Genomic DNA, 20310 nt, shown 5'->3' on the forward strand with positions numbered 1-20310 from the left:
CTTTAGGAGCATCCTTAGCAAGCTCCTTTCCAATGCACCAGGAATGCTCTTGACAAACTATGGCGGCTCTCGAAGCACTATGTCCCTGATATTGGAGTTAAGCACCTCGTTGTGCCACGGAGCAATCATGCTTGAGTCGGAGATGCAATCTGTTGACTTGACGAAGGATTCACTCAAAGCACAACTCCTGGCCATGAACCAGCACATGGATGATATACAATGAGAATTCCTATGCTCGAAAGGTGAGCCTGGAACCTCGAGCACCTCCTCGTTTGTTCAAAGCATCCAAGAGGAGCCCCTATCGCCCAACTTCTACCTTTTGGTATTAGAAGCCTTCGATAGTAGCTCCGACCCAATGGAACACACTATGGCCTTCAGGGCTCATATGTTATTATTTGACATATCGAACACCATAATATATTGGCAATTTCCAATGACCCTAAGGGGGTCAACTCGAGAGTGGTATAACCGCTTGAGACCCCTCTCCATCTCATCCTTCCCCTAGCTTGCGAAAGAGTTTGAGCTTCATTTCCTTACTAGTGTGCGTTTGAAGCCATCTAAAGCCATGTTTCTCAAGTTGAGACAGAAAAAATGAGCCCCTCTCCTGCTTCATCACCCGATTCGCTAGTGAGTTCAGAGGGTTCCTAAATGCCCACCTCTCGTTGGTAACCTAGGTTTTTATAATAGGCTTCAGGCCCACCCATTTCTTTTAGTCATTGGTAAAATATCCTCTATAATCGTACCCGAAATGTTCCAAAGAGCCAACCAGTATATAGCCATTGAGGCCATGATCTCAGGATGGTAAAAGGAGCCCTACAAGAGACAACACCAAGAATCATCTCAAGGACCAACTCTGGATCATCCCGAGGGGGACATCCCTAACCTGAGGCACCATAACTAAGGGCTAAACCAGCCCTCCCACACATGATGAGAACCGAGATCTTTCTCCACATAAGGGAGAAAGGCCTCATGAAGGAGCCAATGCCTATGAGAGTCCCCATGGATCATATCATAGGGACAAATCAAAGTATCGTTGCTTCTATCAGGACTATGGTAATGACATAGAGGAGTGTCACGATCTGAAGTTTCAAATTGAAGAGCTCATATGGAAAGGCCACCTCGAAAGGTATCTCCACAAGCACCAAGAACTCTCACCTCACCCCCAAGGTAATGGAAAAACAGGTTAATGTTATTTTTTGTGGGCTTGCCTCGAGGGAAAATATCTCCTCGGGGCACAAGGCCTACCTTCGAGCTTCTATTAAAAAACGCTCGAGGTCGAGGAAGGGCCACATATCATCTTCAAAGAAGGAGAAGTTGAACACCTCAACCCTACCCATGATAATGCCTTGGTCATCTTGATCCAAATAGCTAACACCTAGGTAAAACGGGTCATGATCGACATGGGTATATCTGTCGACATGCTATATCTCGATGCCTTCGAAAATCTTGGATTGATAATGAGTGACCTCTCCCCAATGGCATCATCATTGATTGGGTTCATGGGGGACCTTATCTCTTCTCGTAGAAGGGTAACCCTATATGTCACCTTTGGTGAGGAACCCCACTCTAAGACTTTACCGACCAAGTTTATGACGATCAACATCTCTTTAGCTTATAATATTATCCTCAGTCGATCTACCCTCAATCAATTAAAGACGATGATATTAATGTATCATATGACGATGAAGTTTTCAACCCGAGACGAGATTGGTGAAGTAAGAAGTGACCCTTGGGAAGACCACAAGAAAATGAAGAAAAAAAGCAAAGGAACTTATTAAAGAAATTCCACCATGACGGACCCCTGATCTTACTATGATAGTTGAAACAAAACCCATCACGGTGGACCCATACTCCCACTATGGTGATCAAAATAAGACCTCTCACGATGGAAGCCCCAACAACAGATTTATACTCCAACTACAAAAGTTGAGACAAAACCTACCACAACGTATGTAACAAAGCTCACCACGTTGGGACCCTACACGTGCTATGATGGTCAGTGACAAAAACCACTACGATGGATAAACCCAATACAAATGCTTGGGAAGAACCATTATAAGAAGCACAAGGCCACTATGGGGCAACGCCTATAACTCAACATGTCTTAACAAAGTAGAACCATGTAACCAAATGACGTGTCTCGAAATCCTACCAAAGCCCTGAAGCACACTTCTTGGGGGGGTCGAATGATAAGGAAATGATGGTGTTGCTAACTCACTTTGCCACCTAAGCAAAGGGATGAGCAACTCTTACCAACCCTTTTGTAGCCACCGACAAGAAAATAATCTCTATCAACTCCTGCTTATCTCGACCCCGAAAAAGGCCAACAAGGTCCATTTTTCGCCTTCCACCCACTAATATCCTCGATCACGGTTGAGGGAAGGCTCACACGCATGCATTAAAGTATGACGATTTCCCTAGCTCCTCGTTCCGGATGAATGGCGTAGACATGTACATCAGTTACCATTAACGAAGCTCTAGATAGGATAAGGCCAAAATAAGGCAAACGGGTTCTCTTTGTAGTCTCGTGAGTTTTACCGTACCCTCTCGTCTCGAGTCCAAACAAGATGGATAAGCGAGCAAGTCTTCTGGAAATGTTCGAAGAATCAGATATGTGCTATCTGTCTATATTGAGTGAGCGCAATCCTGGTAATCTAACGCACCACAATATTCTTATGTTTCTATTCGAATTATAGGCCTTTGCGGAGCCATGCCGAACGTAGCATCAATGCAAAACTGTCCACCATGCAGCATCGAGAGCCTGTGCACGTGGCCTTTTACGACTCACAGCCCAACTATGCACGTGGCCATGTCCATCAGTTCCACTTTGCGCGGCACAGGCCCAGTGGAGTTCAACAAGCCCAAAGGATGACGGTCTCGATTTCGTTTTTGTGACGCCCGGACCGCCACGCGGGCCTTCGCAGTCTCCAACCACAGCAACTGCAATCCCGCGCCTCCAAAAGATGATCGCGTCCTCCCTACCGCACGCGTTCCGGTGGCCGCCTTCTCCATGGCTTCCGCTTCTCCTCCGGCCTCGCTTCTCCTTAGGACACGCCCTCGAAGGCTTTCCCTCCGTCATCCCGCCGCCGCCGCCGCTCGCCCTACATTAGACGGTAGTCAGGGTCTCCGACGGGCGCCTCGCCGCCTCTTTCTCGGCATCGGCGCCTCCTTCCTCGACCAGGTCGCCCACATGGCCTCCGGCAGCGGTGGCCGCTCCTTTGTGGCCTCGGCTCGACCCCAGCGAGGCGTTTCTTCCGTCGAACAGGTCTTCTTCACTGTTTCTTTCCTCTAACCTTGTTTCGGGACTATTCTGATGGAACTGCACCCGTCCGTTGCTGATTGGTGTAGATTCTGAAAAATGTAGTGTGGCCGGAGACGTTTCCTTTCAAGGACGAGGATTTCAACCGCTTTGATGAGTACGCACCCTTAGCTTATTGTTTTCTTTACTTTGATGATGCAGCATTCTTCTTGCTTGAGCCTTTTGAAACACAGCTATTTCGATGTCATAGAGTTGGTATTCAGCGATCAGAAAAGGCTCGACCTTTTTTTCCATTTTCTATCAACTCTTTGGCAAGAGGCTCTCTTTATGATTATTCTTTATTTATTTATTTTTTTCATTTTTATCCTCCATAGTGGAAATCTTTTTCGATCTGTAGTCCTTAAATACATAAATATGTGGTGTCTTAAATTCATGCTTTCAAGAATATTAGATGCCTGATTGTTAGCTTTGATAGTAATGCTGTCCAGGTTTAATTGACTATGACTGACACGCTTGACAGATCACCGGATTCTCTTTTCTACTCAGAGCCTCGTTTTGTTACACACATTGATGACCCCGCAATTCGTGCTCTTACCAAGTACTATTCGGAAGTATTTCCTCCAAGTAATTCATCAGGTGTTTGTCTAGTAGATTTATGTAGCAGTTGGGTAAGTAAATCTTGGCCTGCTTTGTTCGGCCTCTTTCATATTTTTTCCTCTGTTTTTCACCATAATCTTTTTTTTTCTTTTCTCCTGGATATAGGTTAGCCATTATCCAGCTGGCTACAGGCAGGACAGAATTGTGGGAATGGGCATGAATGAGGAAGAGCTCAAGCGAAATCCGGTATGTTTTGTTGATAATTTGGCAATTTTAGATGACCAAATATAACTTTTTTGACCACTGAGATGACCCATTTTAGAATACATTAAATTTGAGATTGTATCTGCCCCTATTATTTCAAAATGAATCATGCCAACACCTTGAGATCCAACATCTTCTCAAAGCAATTTGAGTGGAAAGTAGGACTCTTTGTTAGTAGCATATACCCCAAACTAGCTCATTAAGGATTACTCCTCTTTGATATAACATAATTTATGTTTGCCATTATTCTTTTATCTTTACTCATTTTTTAATTTTATGCTTTGACCTTTAAATGATTTGCCTAATATTTTTGGTGAAGATGGATGATATACAGCTGGATAAACTTTTGTTAGGTTTGCCCAAAATACTACCTACATAGAACAACACGAGAATGTTGGATAGGAAGTAGAGAGAGATGGGAAGATTAATCAGTTTTGAGCGTCTAGAAGTTTATATTTTATAACAGAAGGGAGTTGTAGAGTTGATGGTAATTAGCACAGGAAGAGTTCCGCATGCTGGAGTTTGGTTGAAGTTAAACAACATAGATGGTTTGTGACAGAGTTGTGGAAGAGATGGAAGGCTTTAGTACCTGACAGACATGGAGTCTGAATGAAGAATTATAATTATGGTTTTATTGGATGGAAAGACTGTTGTTCTGACTGTTGTTCCAACATATAAAGTGAATAGTATGTTACACGCAATCAATTTCTTGGCTAGGTAAAGCTAAGAGTGGTTTTCCTGTTTCATTTTTCATTTTTAGTTGCTTTTGGGTGTTGTTGTTACTTTTATCTGTAAATTTGCATAATTCAATTACATGTGAACTTACAAGTTGGAAGTTGTTATGCGTTTGCTGTCACTTCATGCAAGGCAACAATATTATGCTTTCACAGTTGGTTTCGATGATCTATTGAGTTTTTATGTTTCTGGATAAAAACTTTTTTTCTACATTTTAAAAGAAGTTCATACATTTACAGGTTTTGACAGAATATATTGTGCAAGATCTGAATGTTAACCCTAAGCTTCAGTTCGAGGATAACACTGTTGATGTTATAACCAATGTGGTACGTGATCAGTCTCGTGAAATATTAGAGTTATTAGATTAATTAGTTTTTTCCAGTGATTTTCTATCTCCTGTCTTCATATTATATATTCTAGTTGTACTTGTGAAGAATAATTTTATTTGGAGTCATGATAGGATGCCATGAACTTTAAGCTGCGTTTGGAATCCATAATTAGACATGTAGTCATCTACCTTTGAAACTTTGTCTCTTTATCATCTGTCTTTTTCATGAAATGGTAACTTAAATCATTTATTTGATTATTCTATGTTAAAATAATCATTAAGACCTAACTTTTGGTCAAATGAGATGTCTCTTCAGAAACTTGTGGATCTATTATTATATGGTTAGTTTGAATAACTATGACCTCAATTGGTGCTTTTTTTTAAATTAGAACCAATATGTTTATATGTTAATTTCCATTGACAAATTATTAAACTTTAACAAGGTGTACCTTGCTTAGATATTTTGGAAAAAAAACTTGAGCAGCTCTTTGGTCTTTTTGTATGCAACATTGTCACTAGTCTACCAACTTATTTTTCAAGTGCTTTCACATTAATAAGGGGTCAATCAGATGCACTTTTTAAAATTTTTTTGTTACTTATGTAATAGCAAAGCTTATGCTGGCTTACAAGTTCTAACTTAACATATTGGAAACTATCTTCCTGTACTTTGTAGGTTAGTGTTGATTACTTGACCAAGCCGATTGATGTTTTCAAAGAGATGCAGCGGATACTCAAACCAGGAGGTTTGGCTATAATGAGGTGATATGCTATCTAGCAACTCATTATTTTTTACTTGACCACTAATGGAAAAGAGGAAAACATGGAAGAGCGCAATTTTGTTTTGCTGCTCATTTTTAGTTCTTCTTAGATCAAGTTGGTAACACTCCACACCTTCTATTTTAAATTCGTTCAAAGGAAATATTGAAATTTCACTTTAGTTTCAGTTTTGGCCAAAGGCCCAAATGGGAAGTTCCAATTATTTTGATATCTTTGACAGTTTCTGAATATTCTTTTTATGGTTTATATTAAAGGCATGTCAAAAATATAAAAATCAGAGGGAAAGAAAAGAAAAAAGAAAAATGGAAAACACATCATAGTTCACTGTGTGTATTTTGATCTAATTTATTATAGTTGCATGTCTGGCCCTTTTTTTTTTTTTGCTGATTCTTGTGTCTGTCAATTTTTATAGATTACTGTAGCTGACTTTCTGTATGTTGATCTGCAGTTTTTCAAATCGATGCTTTTGGACAAAAGCCATCTCTATTTGGACATCAACTGGTGATGCTGATCATGCCTGGATTGTAGGGGCCTATTTTCATTATGCTGGAGGTTTTGAACCACCCGTCGTATGTCATATTGCCTTATATCATGAATTATCTTTTTTCTCCTAATATATTCTCAAATGATATTCCTGTCTGTTACCTTGTTTGTCCTAAATTGTGTTTGTTAGCAATTTTTTTTCTTCTTAGTTGTCAAGTAGGGATTAGATCATATAAGATGGTCTTATATGCTTTTGAATAATTGGTGCTTTTTGATAAATGTCTGCAGTTTATTTATGATTTTCCATAGGATTTTCTTAGTGACCAATGTCGAGCTGAATACAGAGTGGCTGAACCTTACTTACTTGAGAAGCAATTAGGATTGATGGATTTTTGATATGCAAAAAGGTTTGGAGTTTAAAGTGCATTTTTGTAGTCATGACTGTGAAGTCAATAATAAATGAGTGAAGCCTCTTTTATGTTGAATATGCTGAGTACCGACAGTGAAAATAAAACAACTATTGGGACGGTCGAAATAGCTCAGTAATACTTATGTAAGTGCTCGTTCATGGCTATGGCAGTTAGTCCACCGTGATAGGTTGATAACCCTATCTTCTAGTTATTTAGAGGTTTTACATGCAACATGATGTGTTGTCAATCTTTCAGGCTGTGGACATATCTCCCAACCCTGGGCGTTCTGACCCGATGTATGTTGTATACTCCAGAAAGCAGACGGCTGACCAACCACCTCTGCTTTGAGAAGGTGTTCTTAAATCTCAGAAAGAAAGAAAGTCACTAAAGGTGAAGTTACTAATCTTTCCTTTATGCCACTTTCCGATGTTTGAATTTTGACTTTTAATAATGATGGATCGATTATATATGAGTGTGCAGCAATCGTATCATATCATTTGGCTTCTTATCACCTATCTGTATATTCCACCTTTGTCTGGTGTCAAGGTGCTTGAATTGCTTCTCATGCGTGATTCAGGCAGCAACGTTGTAGCAGTAGAAGAATGATCAGCACCTTCAGATTTAGGCCCAAATGAACGTCCAGCATGACCTAATAAAGCCGTAGGATCTGTGCTTTCGTCTCCATCTCCACATCAATTGCCTTTGTAGTCTTACAGAGATCATTTTCAAGTAGGTGTTTGCCAAAGAAGCTGTCCTGGACCGAGTGAATGGCAGAGTACTTTGATAGCAAGAACAAATTATATGCAAAATGTTCAAAGTTTGGTCCGGCCGTTCACAGAATGCAGTGTTCCATTGTAGACTTGCATCGCTGTTGTTACGATATAAATTGTATATGTTTCATTCACCATAAGGCTTCTAGATAGAATATATTACCGTTTTCTTTCAGCCAAGCCATTCCTGTATTGTGACTGGCGTGGGTTGTGAAATGGGAACTCAAGTAATAAATATGTGGTGGGCTTTTCTGTTGTTCAAGGGATAATTATAAATAAACTCTTATAGTTAATTATGATTAGTATTTCGATCCTTATACTTTAAAAAGTAATATTGAGGTTTTTACATTTATAAATATAAAATATTTAATTTTAATTCTTTTTATATCGTTAATTTTTTTTGATGAAAAAAGGCACGTGTGTAAAAGGTACGTGAATGAAGAAGATAAAAATATAAATTTATTTTTTAATTATTAAATATATATTTTTAAAAATATTATTCTTTCTCTACCTTTTTTTCCACACTCGAGTTGTGCTCTCAATTGTAGTTGCCTGACTTATACTCTAGACTACTATCGTTCCTATTTTGCTTGATCGTCACCTCTCTTGCATCGTTCATAGTCATTGTATTGAACTTGTTTGATCATTGTTGTTCCTACATTATGTGTCGCAATTCCGATGCGACAATGATGAATGGTGCTGGAGAGGTGACGAGAGCGCATGTTGCTTATGAGAAGAGGAAGGAAAAAGAACGATATTTTAAAAAATATATATTTAATAAAAATATATAATTTTATCCTTCTCATTCATGTATTTTTTTTATACATGCAGTTTTTTCTATCGAAAAAATTAATGACGTATAAAAATCAAAATTTAATCATAATTAACTATAAGGATTATATACGACGAATCACAAAGGAAATCTTTAGTTAGAGTCGAGATCTTCCGAAATGAATCGAGTCTATTATGTACTGCATTTATATGCCCCTATTTATTAGTCTAACAGGTCTGCTTCCGGTCCATGTCTGGTCGTAAAGCAGATGGAGCATGAAACCAAGTGGGACGCCATAGCCACCGGTGATGCCCCAAAACCCCGAGTTCTCGTCCGGCTGCGGAGCAAGAAGATCAACCGCCAGCCCTCGTCCTGTCGCCCCGATTATAAAAAACTCACCACGGCACAGCGACACTTAAAACCAAGCACGTGCGCCGGGCTGGATGCTGCAGCCACTCGTCCAATCACGAAGATATTTTGAGCGTGCAGGATAGGTTTCTGCCACCCGCCTCTCTCGATCGGCAGAGGAGAACCGGAGGCAGGCGATTTGTTCAAGACCCGAATCTTCACGGTGCCTTCATCGAGACTGGGAGATCGCTCGACTTAACGATGGCGCAACCGATCCCGTCGGAGGATGCCCTAGATGCTTCCCGTAAGTATTAGTATAAACTTGATTCTTTCAGACGAAATTTATAGAGCCGTTGATAACAAAAGTCGGTTTCCGAAGAAGCGAACGGGCTTCTCTTTGATGTGTCTCTTCACTCACGCCCCTCCCTGGCGCACCCAATTTGACGGCGACAATGGTGTACTTATATTCTAGATGTGATATCATCCTAGATTTCGGCTAGTGGGGGAGGAACTGGCGATCAATGAAATCGGTGGAATTTCACTTCCCAAGTGGTTAGTTGGAGATCAAGTCAATTAGTATATAAGAAAGGCACTCGCTTTATTTTGCTATCATCTTCTCAGGGTATTTAATGCGAATACTTCCTATAAGTTGGTCCCCCTCTTCCATCTTTGAGAATCAAGCATCCTATAAACGCCAAAACTTTAATTCGATCCTAGAAAAAAGCTTAACCTTTGTCATTGTGTTAACGTGTGTTACAACATCAAATTAATTGTGGGTATGACTGCCAACAATAAAGTGGGCGACCACCTCTTCCCACCCTCATTATCATGTTAGATCTTTTTTTTTTTTTTAAGTTTTCTCTAGCATATTAGTTGGTCTGAGCAAATTGAATACTTCGTTTGTTTTGATATTAGTTTTGGTAAGGAGTTATTGCTAAAAAATACAATAATTTCTCTGCAGATTAGCAGCTTTGTCATATTCTTTCTGATTGATCTTACTGTTGTATGTGATAATTTAGGAGCTTCATGTTTTTTTTCTTGTCAAATGCTGTTTTTTGATATTTGTAGGGACAAAAGATGGTACCATAGTTTTTGTTTATTACAGGTTAACACTTCAGCCATGATTGACAAAAAATTGTTGACTCTACCTGGTCAGTTCATTTTTGTTAAGTCACACTTTTTTTTTTTGTTACAGTTGCATCTCAACGAAGAGTTATTATTACTAATAGTTGTGGAGAGAAGCTTGTCGGGTTGCTACATGATACTGGATCAAAGAAGCTTGTTATCTTGTGCCATGGTTTTAGATCTTCGAAGGTGGGCTGCTGTGGATTCTACATGAGATGTTATGTTTGAATTCAGTTATTCTTACCTTAAACTATAAATTTATGTAATTACTTCCACCAAGTAACATAGAGTTCATTAGAATTTTAGTGTTGACTTGCATCCTCCATTTTATTCGTGAATCATTAAAGCATGGTTATCTGTTTCAAAATATCAAGAGACTTTGGAAATAATTATGTTTGTCTGTGTTGGCATATACCAACAAACTTACATCGGTTTAGTGCTACTTAATGTTTGTGGTGATGATTCTAAACAAAGTTGATAGCTACTGACACAATTACATCCGTGTAATGCAGTAGAATTTATCTGATCATAGTAACTCTAAACAGTTTAAAGGTGTCTGTAGTGATGATCTCAAGCAAAGTTTGTTTTCGTTTAGAGTTGTCACTGTTATGTCTTGCATTTTTGTATATGCTAAGATATTGGAATAAACATATGCTATGCTGAGAAGGTTTCTTATGAGAAATTAAATACCTCCTTTAATGGTCTGCAGCAGTTTGACCTAGTGTGAATAAAGCTTGGATTGATCATTAAGATTTCTTTGTCCTTATATATCAGTTGGTTTATTGCGTTCCAGTTTTGTGATGAAGAAACATGGTAAATTTCTGATATTTTTGAACTTTTTCAGTTATGTAAACTAGTGAATATAACAAAGTGGAGCTAATCATGCAAAATTTTTCATATTTCCGTCCAGTATAAATTATACAAGGTTTTTGAGAGTTTTGTTCTGGTGGCATGCCCGGCTAGCTGATAATTCAAGTGCCATTTTCAGGATGATGAAATTATACTTAACCTTACTGCTGCATTAACAAGTAAAGGTCTCGGAGTGTTTCGCTTCGATTTTTCTGGAAATGGGTATGATCTTAATGAGAACTCCATAAAACTGCTATTTGGGGATCTATTGATTATTCGTAGGCTCTTGTAATGTAGTCATCTTATATAAGTTGCTTAATACTAATAATCCTTATATTGTACAAATGCAACTGTTCTTATCCAAGCAAGGAAATCACAGATGAGCATATAAAGGTTAATATATTTCAATAGCATGTTCTAGGTATTGACCCAAGCGATTAATTTTAACAGGGACAATTAGAATGAATGCAACCAGTGTTGATATCTTGTTAATCTTTAAAATATTTAACTAGTGTGTATATTTGATTTGTTTGAAGAAATTAGCAGATACACATGGTAACTGTACTGCATTGCAGAAATCGTAGCACCTTGTACATATTGAACAGCATTAAATCTTTTGCAACTATATGCCATTTACTTATGTGATATAACAATTCCAGTAATATCTTCTGAACCATAAGATTTTGGCCACCATCAATGTAGAAATATCATATTTTCTACTTCTTTTAGTAAAACAAAAAATAAACCACCATTTGTTTGTTCAGAAGTGGACTTCACATAAGTCTTGTTTAACTAAAATTTTATATTTTCTTGGACTTCTTTTTTATTTTTCACAAAATATTGAATTATTTTTTATCTGAATTAGCTTATATGCGTTGCTTTTCTAAAAACCAAAAAATACTTGAACCTCTAACATGAAGTCGACATTATATGGTTCTAAAATGAATACCTGCGGAGTTGCAAATACTATTGTAATCTTCTGATGTATTATGGTGTCATCTACTAAAAGGAAGTGCCAGTGCATGATGTTTCTGTCAATGCGGGGCTACTATGACTGCAATTTAAAATTAGGACAAACTTGAACACCTAAACTACTAATGTTTTATGTTTTGTTCAGTGATGCTAGGCTCATTTGCTATTAGGTAGAACTCATTTTTAAATGTCACTTACTGTGCCGTTATCAAATCTATATTAAATTCTTACATATTTTGAACTAATATTTCTGGTATAACGATTGGTGAAGAAATTAGTCTGAAGAAGAGGCTCAATTTTCTGGCATTTCTGCTAGATAAGAATTGAAATGTAAACTGTAATTTCCTGTAGCATAGCTTGTTACTTGAAAGACAACTATTTAAATTAGTGGGCATGAATTCCAAGTGGAACATTTAATGAAGGATGGTACATTAACATTGCTATGTTTCCTTACAAAATAGCCATGATTTTTCCTAATTAACAATATTTCTGATGTGCAAGTACTGGTCACTTTAGGGTGCAGATTTCCTCTACTTGATAACCAGAAAGCAACATTGTAAAACTTAAGTATACCCAGAACAAAAAACAAATTGATCAGGCTGGCCGGCTGAGAATTGTGATACACGTACCTTAGGATCCCATTTCTTTGAGGATTAGCACCTGGATTGCCAGTAATTTCATAATATCTTCTCAAACACTATTACTTCTTGATGCACATACTAGGAGTAGATTATCTGACCAAGAAAGCTTAACAATCTGGATAACCATTTCTTTCAAACTCTCAAATAATACATATTGCTAGTTGTTATGCTAAGAAGAAACAATCTATGTTTTATTTTTGACTTTTTCTCTATTTTTTGCAACAACATCTGAAACATAAACATCATAAATTATTCCTTTCATTATTCTAGAACGTCTCACATTAATTTTTTGATACTTATAGGCCAACCAAATGGGCCATAGGTCCATAAGGTTTCATGAAAATTTATTTCTGATGGACATTATATCATACTTATAGGCGACTATATGACTTTTTCTCAATTTCTTCTGCATTTAGATGTTGATAACAAAATCAGTAATAATATATGCAGCCAATTTTTTATTCATTTATTAACAAACTGATGAGAATTCCATTTCCAGCGAAAGCGAGGGTGTCTTCCAGTTTGGCGACTACTGGAAAGAGGCTGAAGATTTACATGCTGTTGTCTTGTATTTCTCTGAGCAAAAGTATGAAATAAGTGCTATTGTTGGACATAGTAAAGGTAGATGTCGGTTTCTCCTGTTGGTCTTTAAGCTTATTATGTTCTCAATTTTTATACTCATGTTGGTGGTTATGTTCTAATAAGTGTTATGCTTTCATATAATATCATGGCAAGCTGACTTGTTCATTAGTTCTATTAAATAAGGTGAAGTGCACTCACATTATACACTAGTTCTTTTATCTCTATATTTTGATGTATAAATGTACTATACAATATTTTCAATTGCTAATATGTAAGAGATACTTTTGTACTCTATTGCTAATCCAATAAAATTTTACATTATATGCAACAAAAAATTATGTATAATCATTTATCCATGAAGAAAAAGTTCTGATGCTTCAATCATATTTTCACATAAAACAAACCTGTTATTTCTTATGTTGTTTGTTTCTTACTAGAAATGGTTCTTACAGGGGGAGATGATGTGCTCTTATATGCCTCTAGGTACCGTGATGTGCATACGGTTGTTAATCTTTCTGGTCGCTTTGCCTTAGATAGAGGCATTGAAAGATTCTTAGGAAAAGACTTTATCCAGAGAATCAAGAAAGATGGTTTCATTGATGTGGTGGACAAAACAGGTACAAGGCTACAATAAGTAATGCAGCTTTTAGTTGGGTTACTACCTTCAACAGAAAATGTTTATTCTGTCAATAGCCGTATGTTCCAGTGAATGTCATTTATAAGATACAGAACATATTCTGTATCTTATATGTTCTTTTATTCTTTTGTTTGTTCCAGCCATTCGAACAGAGGAACATCTCCTGTACATTAAGATTTTTGAGAAGAGGCAGTATATATATTAAGGAATAATGAAAATTTGGCAGAAAGCGAAAAAGATGGAATCTATGTTGAAGCATGTGGAAGTTAGACCAATTCAGGGTGACAAATTGTGATTGTTCTTTAGGTGTAAGTTAAGAAGAAAGTAATGCTAACTATAATTAAAAAAGTAAAAGTCATCTGCCAAAAGAAACATGCAATATCTTTATTTTTTTCAAATGAAACTTTCTTTGTGAAATTGTGGCATTGTTGTTAGGATTATTAGAACTATATATTTAAGCTAGAATTGTCCCTTCCTGACTAAATGCATCCACTAGATTTCTCCATATTCAGCTTCACTAGTTATATTTATTTTCTGTATTAGGCAATTTATTTACATGTTCCATATGCTTCTTGTTTAATACATGTTTGATAAAAGCAAAAAAGAAATAGAGGCAAATTTTTCTTCAAACAGTGCACATCCATCTTGCCTAGCTTTTAAATGGACTTTGACAAGAGGTTGACAGGTCAGCAAGTTTATCACTTGGGGTTGGTGTACTGAATAAGTGTGTAGTAGGAACCATGGAAGAGAATAGAACCTTGTAGTGAGGAAAGTTACACAGATCTTGAAATAAGGAAAATCCTGTGTTGATATTTGAAGTTACTTTGGCCTATTTGGCATGATGTGTTTTCTGTATCATATAAATTTATGCTCTTTCCTTACTGTCCAGTTTTTTTAATCTTGTTCCTTTGCCTGTTGTTTTGTTTATTCTGATTTGTTTTTTTAGTTTTACAAAAAAGATTCGGAAGTTCACGTTCACCATTGATATTGTGTCTTACTGAACCTTGCCTTGGATTTGACTGTATTACAGGAAAAGTTTTATTTCGGGTAACTGAAGAAAGCCTAATGGATAGGCTAAACATTGATATGCATGCAGCATGTCTCTCAATTGACAAGGGATGCAGGTAACCATTATATTTTGCACTGCTTTGATTATGCTTATATCGCCAAGTGATAATTCCTTTATAAAAGTTTTTATAAATGTGCTATTGCTTTTTAAGATGTTATGACATAAAGAGGATGATTAGTTGGAGCAGCAGGTGTGCCAATAGTGGCATTTTGCTCATGTTTGTTAATATGAAGTTATTAAACTAACCATGCATTAAAATCCCAACCCTGACTTAGTGAGCAGATTGCTTTAATAATCTAACCATACAGATCCTGTGGTAATGCAATATTTTATCTGATAAATTTAGTAGTTTGCACACAAGCCAAAGGAAATAGCTTATTATTTGGATAGATTGCCTGGTAACTGATTCCAATTATATAAAGTAAATTAGTTTTGGTATGCTTGAAAACTTAATAGGATTTGTTACAAGGCATTATGTAGGTTGCTTGTTTTTCTTATATAATTTTCATGGAGATCTAGGAGATCACGTGATTATTTATTTCAGGGTCTTCACCGTTCATGGTTCAGCAGATGAAATTATACCTGTAGAAGATGCCCTGGAAATTGCCAAGCTAATACCCAGTCACAAGCTACATATTATTGAAGGTGCCAACCATTGCTATACTGAACATCAGGAAGAGCTGGCCAAAACTGTAGGAGACTTCCTAACTTCCATTCAGGTACTTAGGCCTTGCAAAAGATAATACAGTATTTCCAGATTGTGAATTTCCCAAGAATAATAGTATTTAAGAATAATATCATGTCATCCTTGTTACCAATATAATAATACGATATTCTATGTTTAGATTCTTTGACATGCTTAAAGGCTGCCACTTTAATAATAAGCATATATGTGTTGTGACTTTGAGTTACATGACTACAGATTGTAGACGCAGCTGTGGCGGGAGAGCTGTAGATGTGTTGTGGATTTGTGCAGAGATTTGAGAACACCATTTCCATGCAAGATGGCGTTCTCTCATGTTGCTGCTGGTGATTCATGTATTATGGTGTTCAAAGCTATTTTACTAGAGGCTTGGCGTGTGATTTAGAAGTTGAAATGTACGAAAGCTTGCTTGGATCAGCTAATTGATAAATGTTACGAGTGCCTAGTCTATTTCTTGCATCCGGTAGATGACATTTTTTGTTGCTTTCTCGGAGGAACTCAGGTAGCATCTTTCCCTGGAGTTATTATTATTTTTTGGTTCAATGCGAGGACATCGTATGTGAAGGTCCTATCCTACTATTGTTAGATAAAATCCAACTATCTCTTGGATTGGGTGGATGGTTGATGATGAATTCGGACAGAATGGCAACCCTGCAGATGATTCCACCTCTGGTACCTATGCCTGTCATCTCTGTTTCTTCCGGAGTTTATCATGTGGCTTTGGTGCCCTTGCCGGTTGCGTCCACTCGGGAGTGATGGAATTCTCTCTCCATCAAGGATGTAATTATAAATTTATATGGAGGAATTGTTATGACTCTGCTTAGTTGGAGTTCCCAATACTTCTCCATCACTTTTGTTGTTACCTGTTGGACATCCAATCCCTGGGGTCGTCCGTCAGCTTTGACATGGACGTTGCAGATATCATCTCCGAGAAGAGAGTTGGGGGACGAATGTCAGCTTCTTCATTTCCTGATTCAAATTAATCTCCCTTTTCCCAAGAACAAAGGTGGGCGTTACACAACCAAGTTCTGTCGGCCCTACTATTCTCCGCCAACAGGAATCAGGGACGCTCCAAAATTTCCTTCGAACCAAATTTCGATATCAGATGGCCCACAAATTGGACTTGAAGCCAATACAATCACGCATCTTGAGATGTCTTGCTGGTATGTATTTTATTTTTAAAATTCATACTCTGATAGAGAGAGTATCATTATTTATCTGTCCATGATTTTCATATAGTGTTTAGGATAAAAAGAGAAAATAAAGATTATATTTACTTACGTGCATAAAAGTTCAAGATAGATGATTATAAATTATTTTCACATTTCGAAGTGGATAAAAGATCAGTGTAATTGTTGGAGGTGGTTAGAGGTTGTTGTCATATGCAATATTTTATGAAATATTCTATCCCTTTATAATCAGGTATAAAAGTTTATCTTCAACATAATAAAGGAGGATTGTTTTTTGATCACTCACATCCATACTCATCTATATCGGGCTACTAACTTGGTCGTTGAAAGAACTATGTGGAAAGCCTCTTTCAACCTCGGTTTTCATGTAAGTGGCATATCGGGAGTATGATATTTTCACCTCAAAGACACCCTAAACAATCCTATGCATATAAGTTTGGATTACGTTAAGCTGACCAGGATGTCAATAAATTTTTTCTATAATATTTTTGACACTAAAAGGATGACCTAATGTCGTAAGAATATTTGTCCATCAACTATCTCAATGAACGTTCGAACAAAGAACTTTTGCCCTTCTTAAACCTGATGGAGGCTTTGTAGTCGACGATCACTTTCTTTTGATATCGTGATATCTTGCTTTGCTGAAACTCCAACACCTCCTTCAGATCCTAAATATGCTCGATCATACCCATGACCCACTTATTGGTCACGATAATTTGCTAAATGAGCTCATAGTTATATGTCCTCAAAAAACATAACTCTTAGGTAAGTCATAGTAGCTCGTCCTTCATGCTTTGTTTGTTGTTCCAGACAACTTTAATTGTTCATTATGGTTAATGATTTGGTATGGTTAATGAGGCATCGCTCGACCTCCTCTAGTTGCCTTGCTAGCTCAACTCTCCGAACCTCCATTTTGAAAACAAGCGCTGAGTTGCCCCTCTCCTTCTTTGGCCCTTCACTTTCTCATGGAGATTATCGTTCACAAGTAATTGCTTATGAATGATAGTGTCAATATTCTATACATAGTCAAGTAGGGTTGTGATGTAATGATGATGCTATAAGTCAAAGACAATAAGGTAAACAATGAGGTACTGAAGGGGTTAGTTATGACTTAACTTACTAATACTTTATTATGGTAGCCCACTTCAAGTAAAACCTCTAAGGGGGAATGGTAAATCTACTTCACTATCCTAGAGCATAAGGACCTTCAGTAATATTGCTCTATGGCTCTGCTTTCGCCCCATATCTTCTACCTTCTTGTAGGCTCTCCCATCTTAGTTGTATTAGTTGTAGTGGCATGTCCAGAATCGAGTTAAGTCAGCTATCTATAATGCTATAAAGGGAAATAGGGACTTGTCCTTGCATAGGTCTAGCATTGATCTCTACCTCTCTCCTCTTCTTTCTAAGGATGGCCTTGAGCTTCGAAGGCCCTTTGAAAATGACGAGGTCTTAGAGGCAAGAGGCACTTCATTCAGTTCTCATTTGGGAATCCACCCCACCTCGAGCTCCTCGTCCCATTGAGGATGGGATACCATTTTAACAAATTTTTTCTTCATTGACTTATTGATGATAGAAGGATGACTAAGCGAGATCATGCTCGATGCTTCGAGCGATGACTCTCAAATGAATGGGGAAGGGGTCGAGACAGCCATTGCCATGCCTAAAGAGGAATCATCCCTTCTTCTTCTCAAAACTCAAAGGTTCATAAATGTAGGAAATCAAAACCATCGGTCTACATAGATTAATTTTTAAAATATAGAAAAAAGTGAGAAGACAAAGTGTTCAGAGCATAGCTCAAGGAGTTGGATTGAGACCCACATCGTTCAGCTAATCCTCGTCCATCTTCCAAACAACCTCGGAAGAAGAGAATATGTCCCTCAATTGAAGCACTTGATCCACTTCCTCGTCCAATAAGAAGGAAGTGTGTTATATATTAAATGTATGGACCAGGTAAGATTAAATCTCCGATCTTGGCCTATGCCTATGAGGAAATAGTACTCTTTATAACATTTATTGTTAGAAGGAGCACTACTGGATCTAAAGCCCTCTTCTATAGCTAGGTAGTAGCAGCTTTTTGCTAAATACTTGAAAGCAGGTAACAAATAGTTTATAAGTCATGGTAATACCAACGTAGCAGCATTCTTTCATGAATACTACAAAGTAGTATCATGATTTGGGAACCATATATGAGGGTGATATCCTCCACCATTGGAGGTAAGGCACAATTATCGGTTGAAGGGAAAAATGAAATCTCGCCTCTAGAGCATTAGAAGATAAGTAGAAAAACCTAAACATTGGGTCATATGGGCGATGATTTGGCTGAGGGACTTATAGATCAAACTCGACTAGAATGGAGTACCTGATCTGTAAGTGATCCAAGAGTTGTGTGCTTGTCACTGAGTCTTTATCATACATGTTTTTCATGGACTCCAAGTCTTGAAGAATTTTCGGGTTCACAAGAACTAACTCTCTACATGAGGGTTAAGTTAGAATTTCATTCACCCTTGGGTTGTCCAAGGACAAAGCGCTAACCTCCTTGGCTATCCGATGACTATGAGCAGAAGAACAAGATGCTAAAGTATCGAGATGCCTAGAAGATGATATGCTAAGGAATTGACCTACCATCAGGAAGAGGACCAACGATCGTTCCCTTTTGTAGAGGAGAACTAGAGCTAAGGAGAGAAGCTCTTAAAGAGGATCGTAGAGGCTCAAATGAGAGAGGTTGAGCCTCACCCTCTTGGTTAAGAGAGATTTATAGGAAAGGGACCAATCTCTCTTCTCTCGTATTGAAGATAAGTGTCCTTTTGGATCAAATTTGAGGTGGCGCTAATCGATGAAGGGACATATCAAAAAGTATAAAAGTGACACTAATTGATTAAGGGGCATCTCAAAAAGTGTAAAAGCAATTAATGTGTAAAGACCACATCAAAAAGCGTAAAAGCAATTAATGTGCAAAGACCACATCATAGAGGGTAGAAGTGTTCGAGGCATGTGAGTAAAAAAATCTAACCCGTGTAAAAGGAAACCCACAATGACAAAAGGCATAAGATAAAATGTGTTTAAGACGTATAAGTTGGAAAAACATAACTCATGTAAGAGGAACCTTGAAGAGTACATAAGTGCTCAAGATACAAAGTCGAAAAAACTCGACCATATAAGAGGAGACCCACCACGGTGAGAGGCATAAAACAAATGTGCCCGAGGCTTATGAGTTAGAAAAATTAGACCTATGTAACAGAAAACTCACCATGGGTAAAGGCATAAGATAAAATATGTTCGAGGTGCCTGAGTCAGAAAAACCTGACCTACATAAGAAGAAATTTGTCATAGTAAGAGGTGCAAAACAAAATATACATAAGGTATGTCAGTCAAAAAAACTTGACCCACATAAGTGAAAACCCATCACGATAAGAAACATAAAATAAAATATGTCAGAGACACATAAATTGAGAAAATTCTACTCATATAAGAGAAAACCTACTATGATGGGAGGCACAAGATAAAATATACCTAAGGTGTATGAGTAAAAAAAAATCCAACTCATGTAAGAGGAAACTCATCACGATGGGAGATACAAAATAAAATGTGCTCGCGGTGCGTAAGTTGGAAAAACCCAACCCGTTTAAAAGAAAATCCACCATGACAAGAGGCATAAGATAAAATGTGCTTGAAACATATAAGTCAGGAAAACATAACCTATGTAAGAAAAAATCCATCATGATATGAGGCATAAGACAAAATATTCTTGAGGTATGTAAGTCGAAAAAATCTGACCCATATTAGCATAAATTCATTACGA

At 37.5% G+C, this 20310-nt stretch overlaps 2 protein-coding genes across 5 annotated transcripts; both read left to right on the forward strand.

Annotated features, from left to right (window-relative positions):
• Positions 1-2924: 2924 nt before the first annotated feature.
• LOC135679470 (uncharacterized) lies at positions 2925-7885 on the forward strand. Of its 3 annotated transcripts, none has more exons than XM_065193263.1 (9): positions 2925-3265; positions 3349-3416; positions 3780-3927; positions 4022-4102; positions 5095-5181; positions 5857-5942; positions 6409-6529; positions 7109-7243; positions 7400-7885. In XM_065193263.1, the coding sequence occupies exons 1-8, from the start codon at positions 3011-3013 to the stop codon at positions 7199-7201; spliced, it is 939 nt and encodes a 312-aa protein (XP_065049335.1). In that variant the 5' UTR covers positions 2925-3010; the 3' UTR covers positions 7202-7243; positions 7400-7885. The 3 variants fall into 3 exon arrangements, with proteins under 3 accessions (XP_065049335.1, XP_065049334.1, XP_065049333.1); XM_065193262.1 differs by having other exon boundaries at positions 2926-3265; positions 7334-7885; XM_065193261.1 differs by having other exon boundaries at positions 2926-3265; positions 7431-7885.
• A 772-nt stretch (positions 7886-8657) lies between these two features.
• LOC103992696 (uncharacterized) lies at positions 8658-15780 on the forward strand. Of its 2 annotated transcripts, XM_009412505.3 has the most exons (8): positions 8662-9047; positions 9939-10057; positions 10857-10939; positions 12830-12951; positions 13365-13529; positions 14580-14673; positions 15163-15337; positions 15541-15780. In XM_009412505.3, the coding sequence occupies exons 1-8, from the start codon at positions 9005-9007 to the stop codon at positions 15571-15573; spliced, it is 834 nt and encodes a 277-aa protein (XP_009410780.2). In that variant the 5' UTR covers positions 8662-9004; the 3' UTR covers positions 15574-15780. The 2 variants fall into 2 exon arrangements, with proteins under 2 accessions (XP_065049336.1, XP_009410780.2); XM_065193264.1 differs by lacking the exon at positions 10857-10939 and having other exon boundaries at positions 8658-9047.
• Positions 15781-20310: the final 4530 nt, after the last annotated feature.

Source organism: Musa acuminata, chromosome BXJ1-7 (genome assembly GCF_036884655.1).
Source record: "Musa acuminata AAA Group cultivar baxijiao chromosome BXJ1-7, Cavendish_Baxijiao_AAA, whole genome shotgun sequence".
Classification (NCBI taxonomy): Eukaryota; Viridiplantae; Streptophyta; class Magnoliopsida; order Zingiberales; family Musaceae; genus Musa; species Musa acuminata.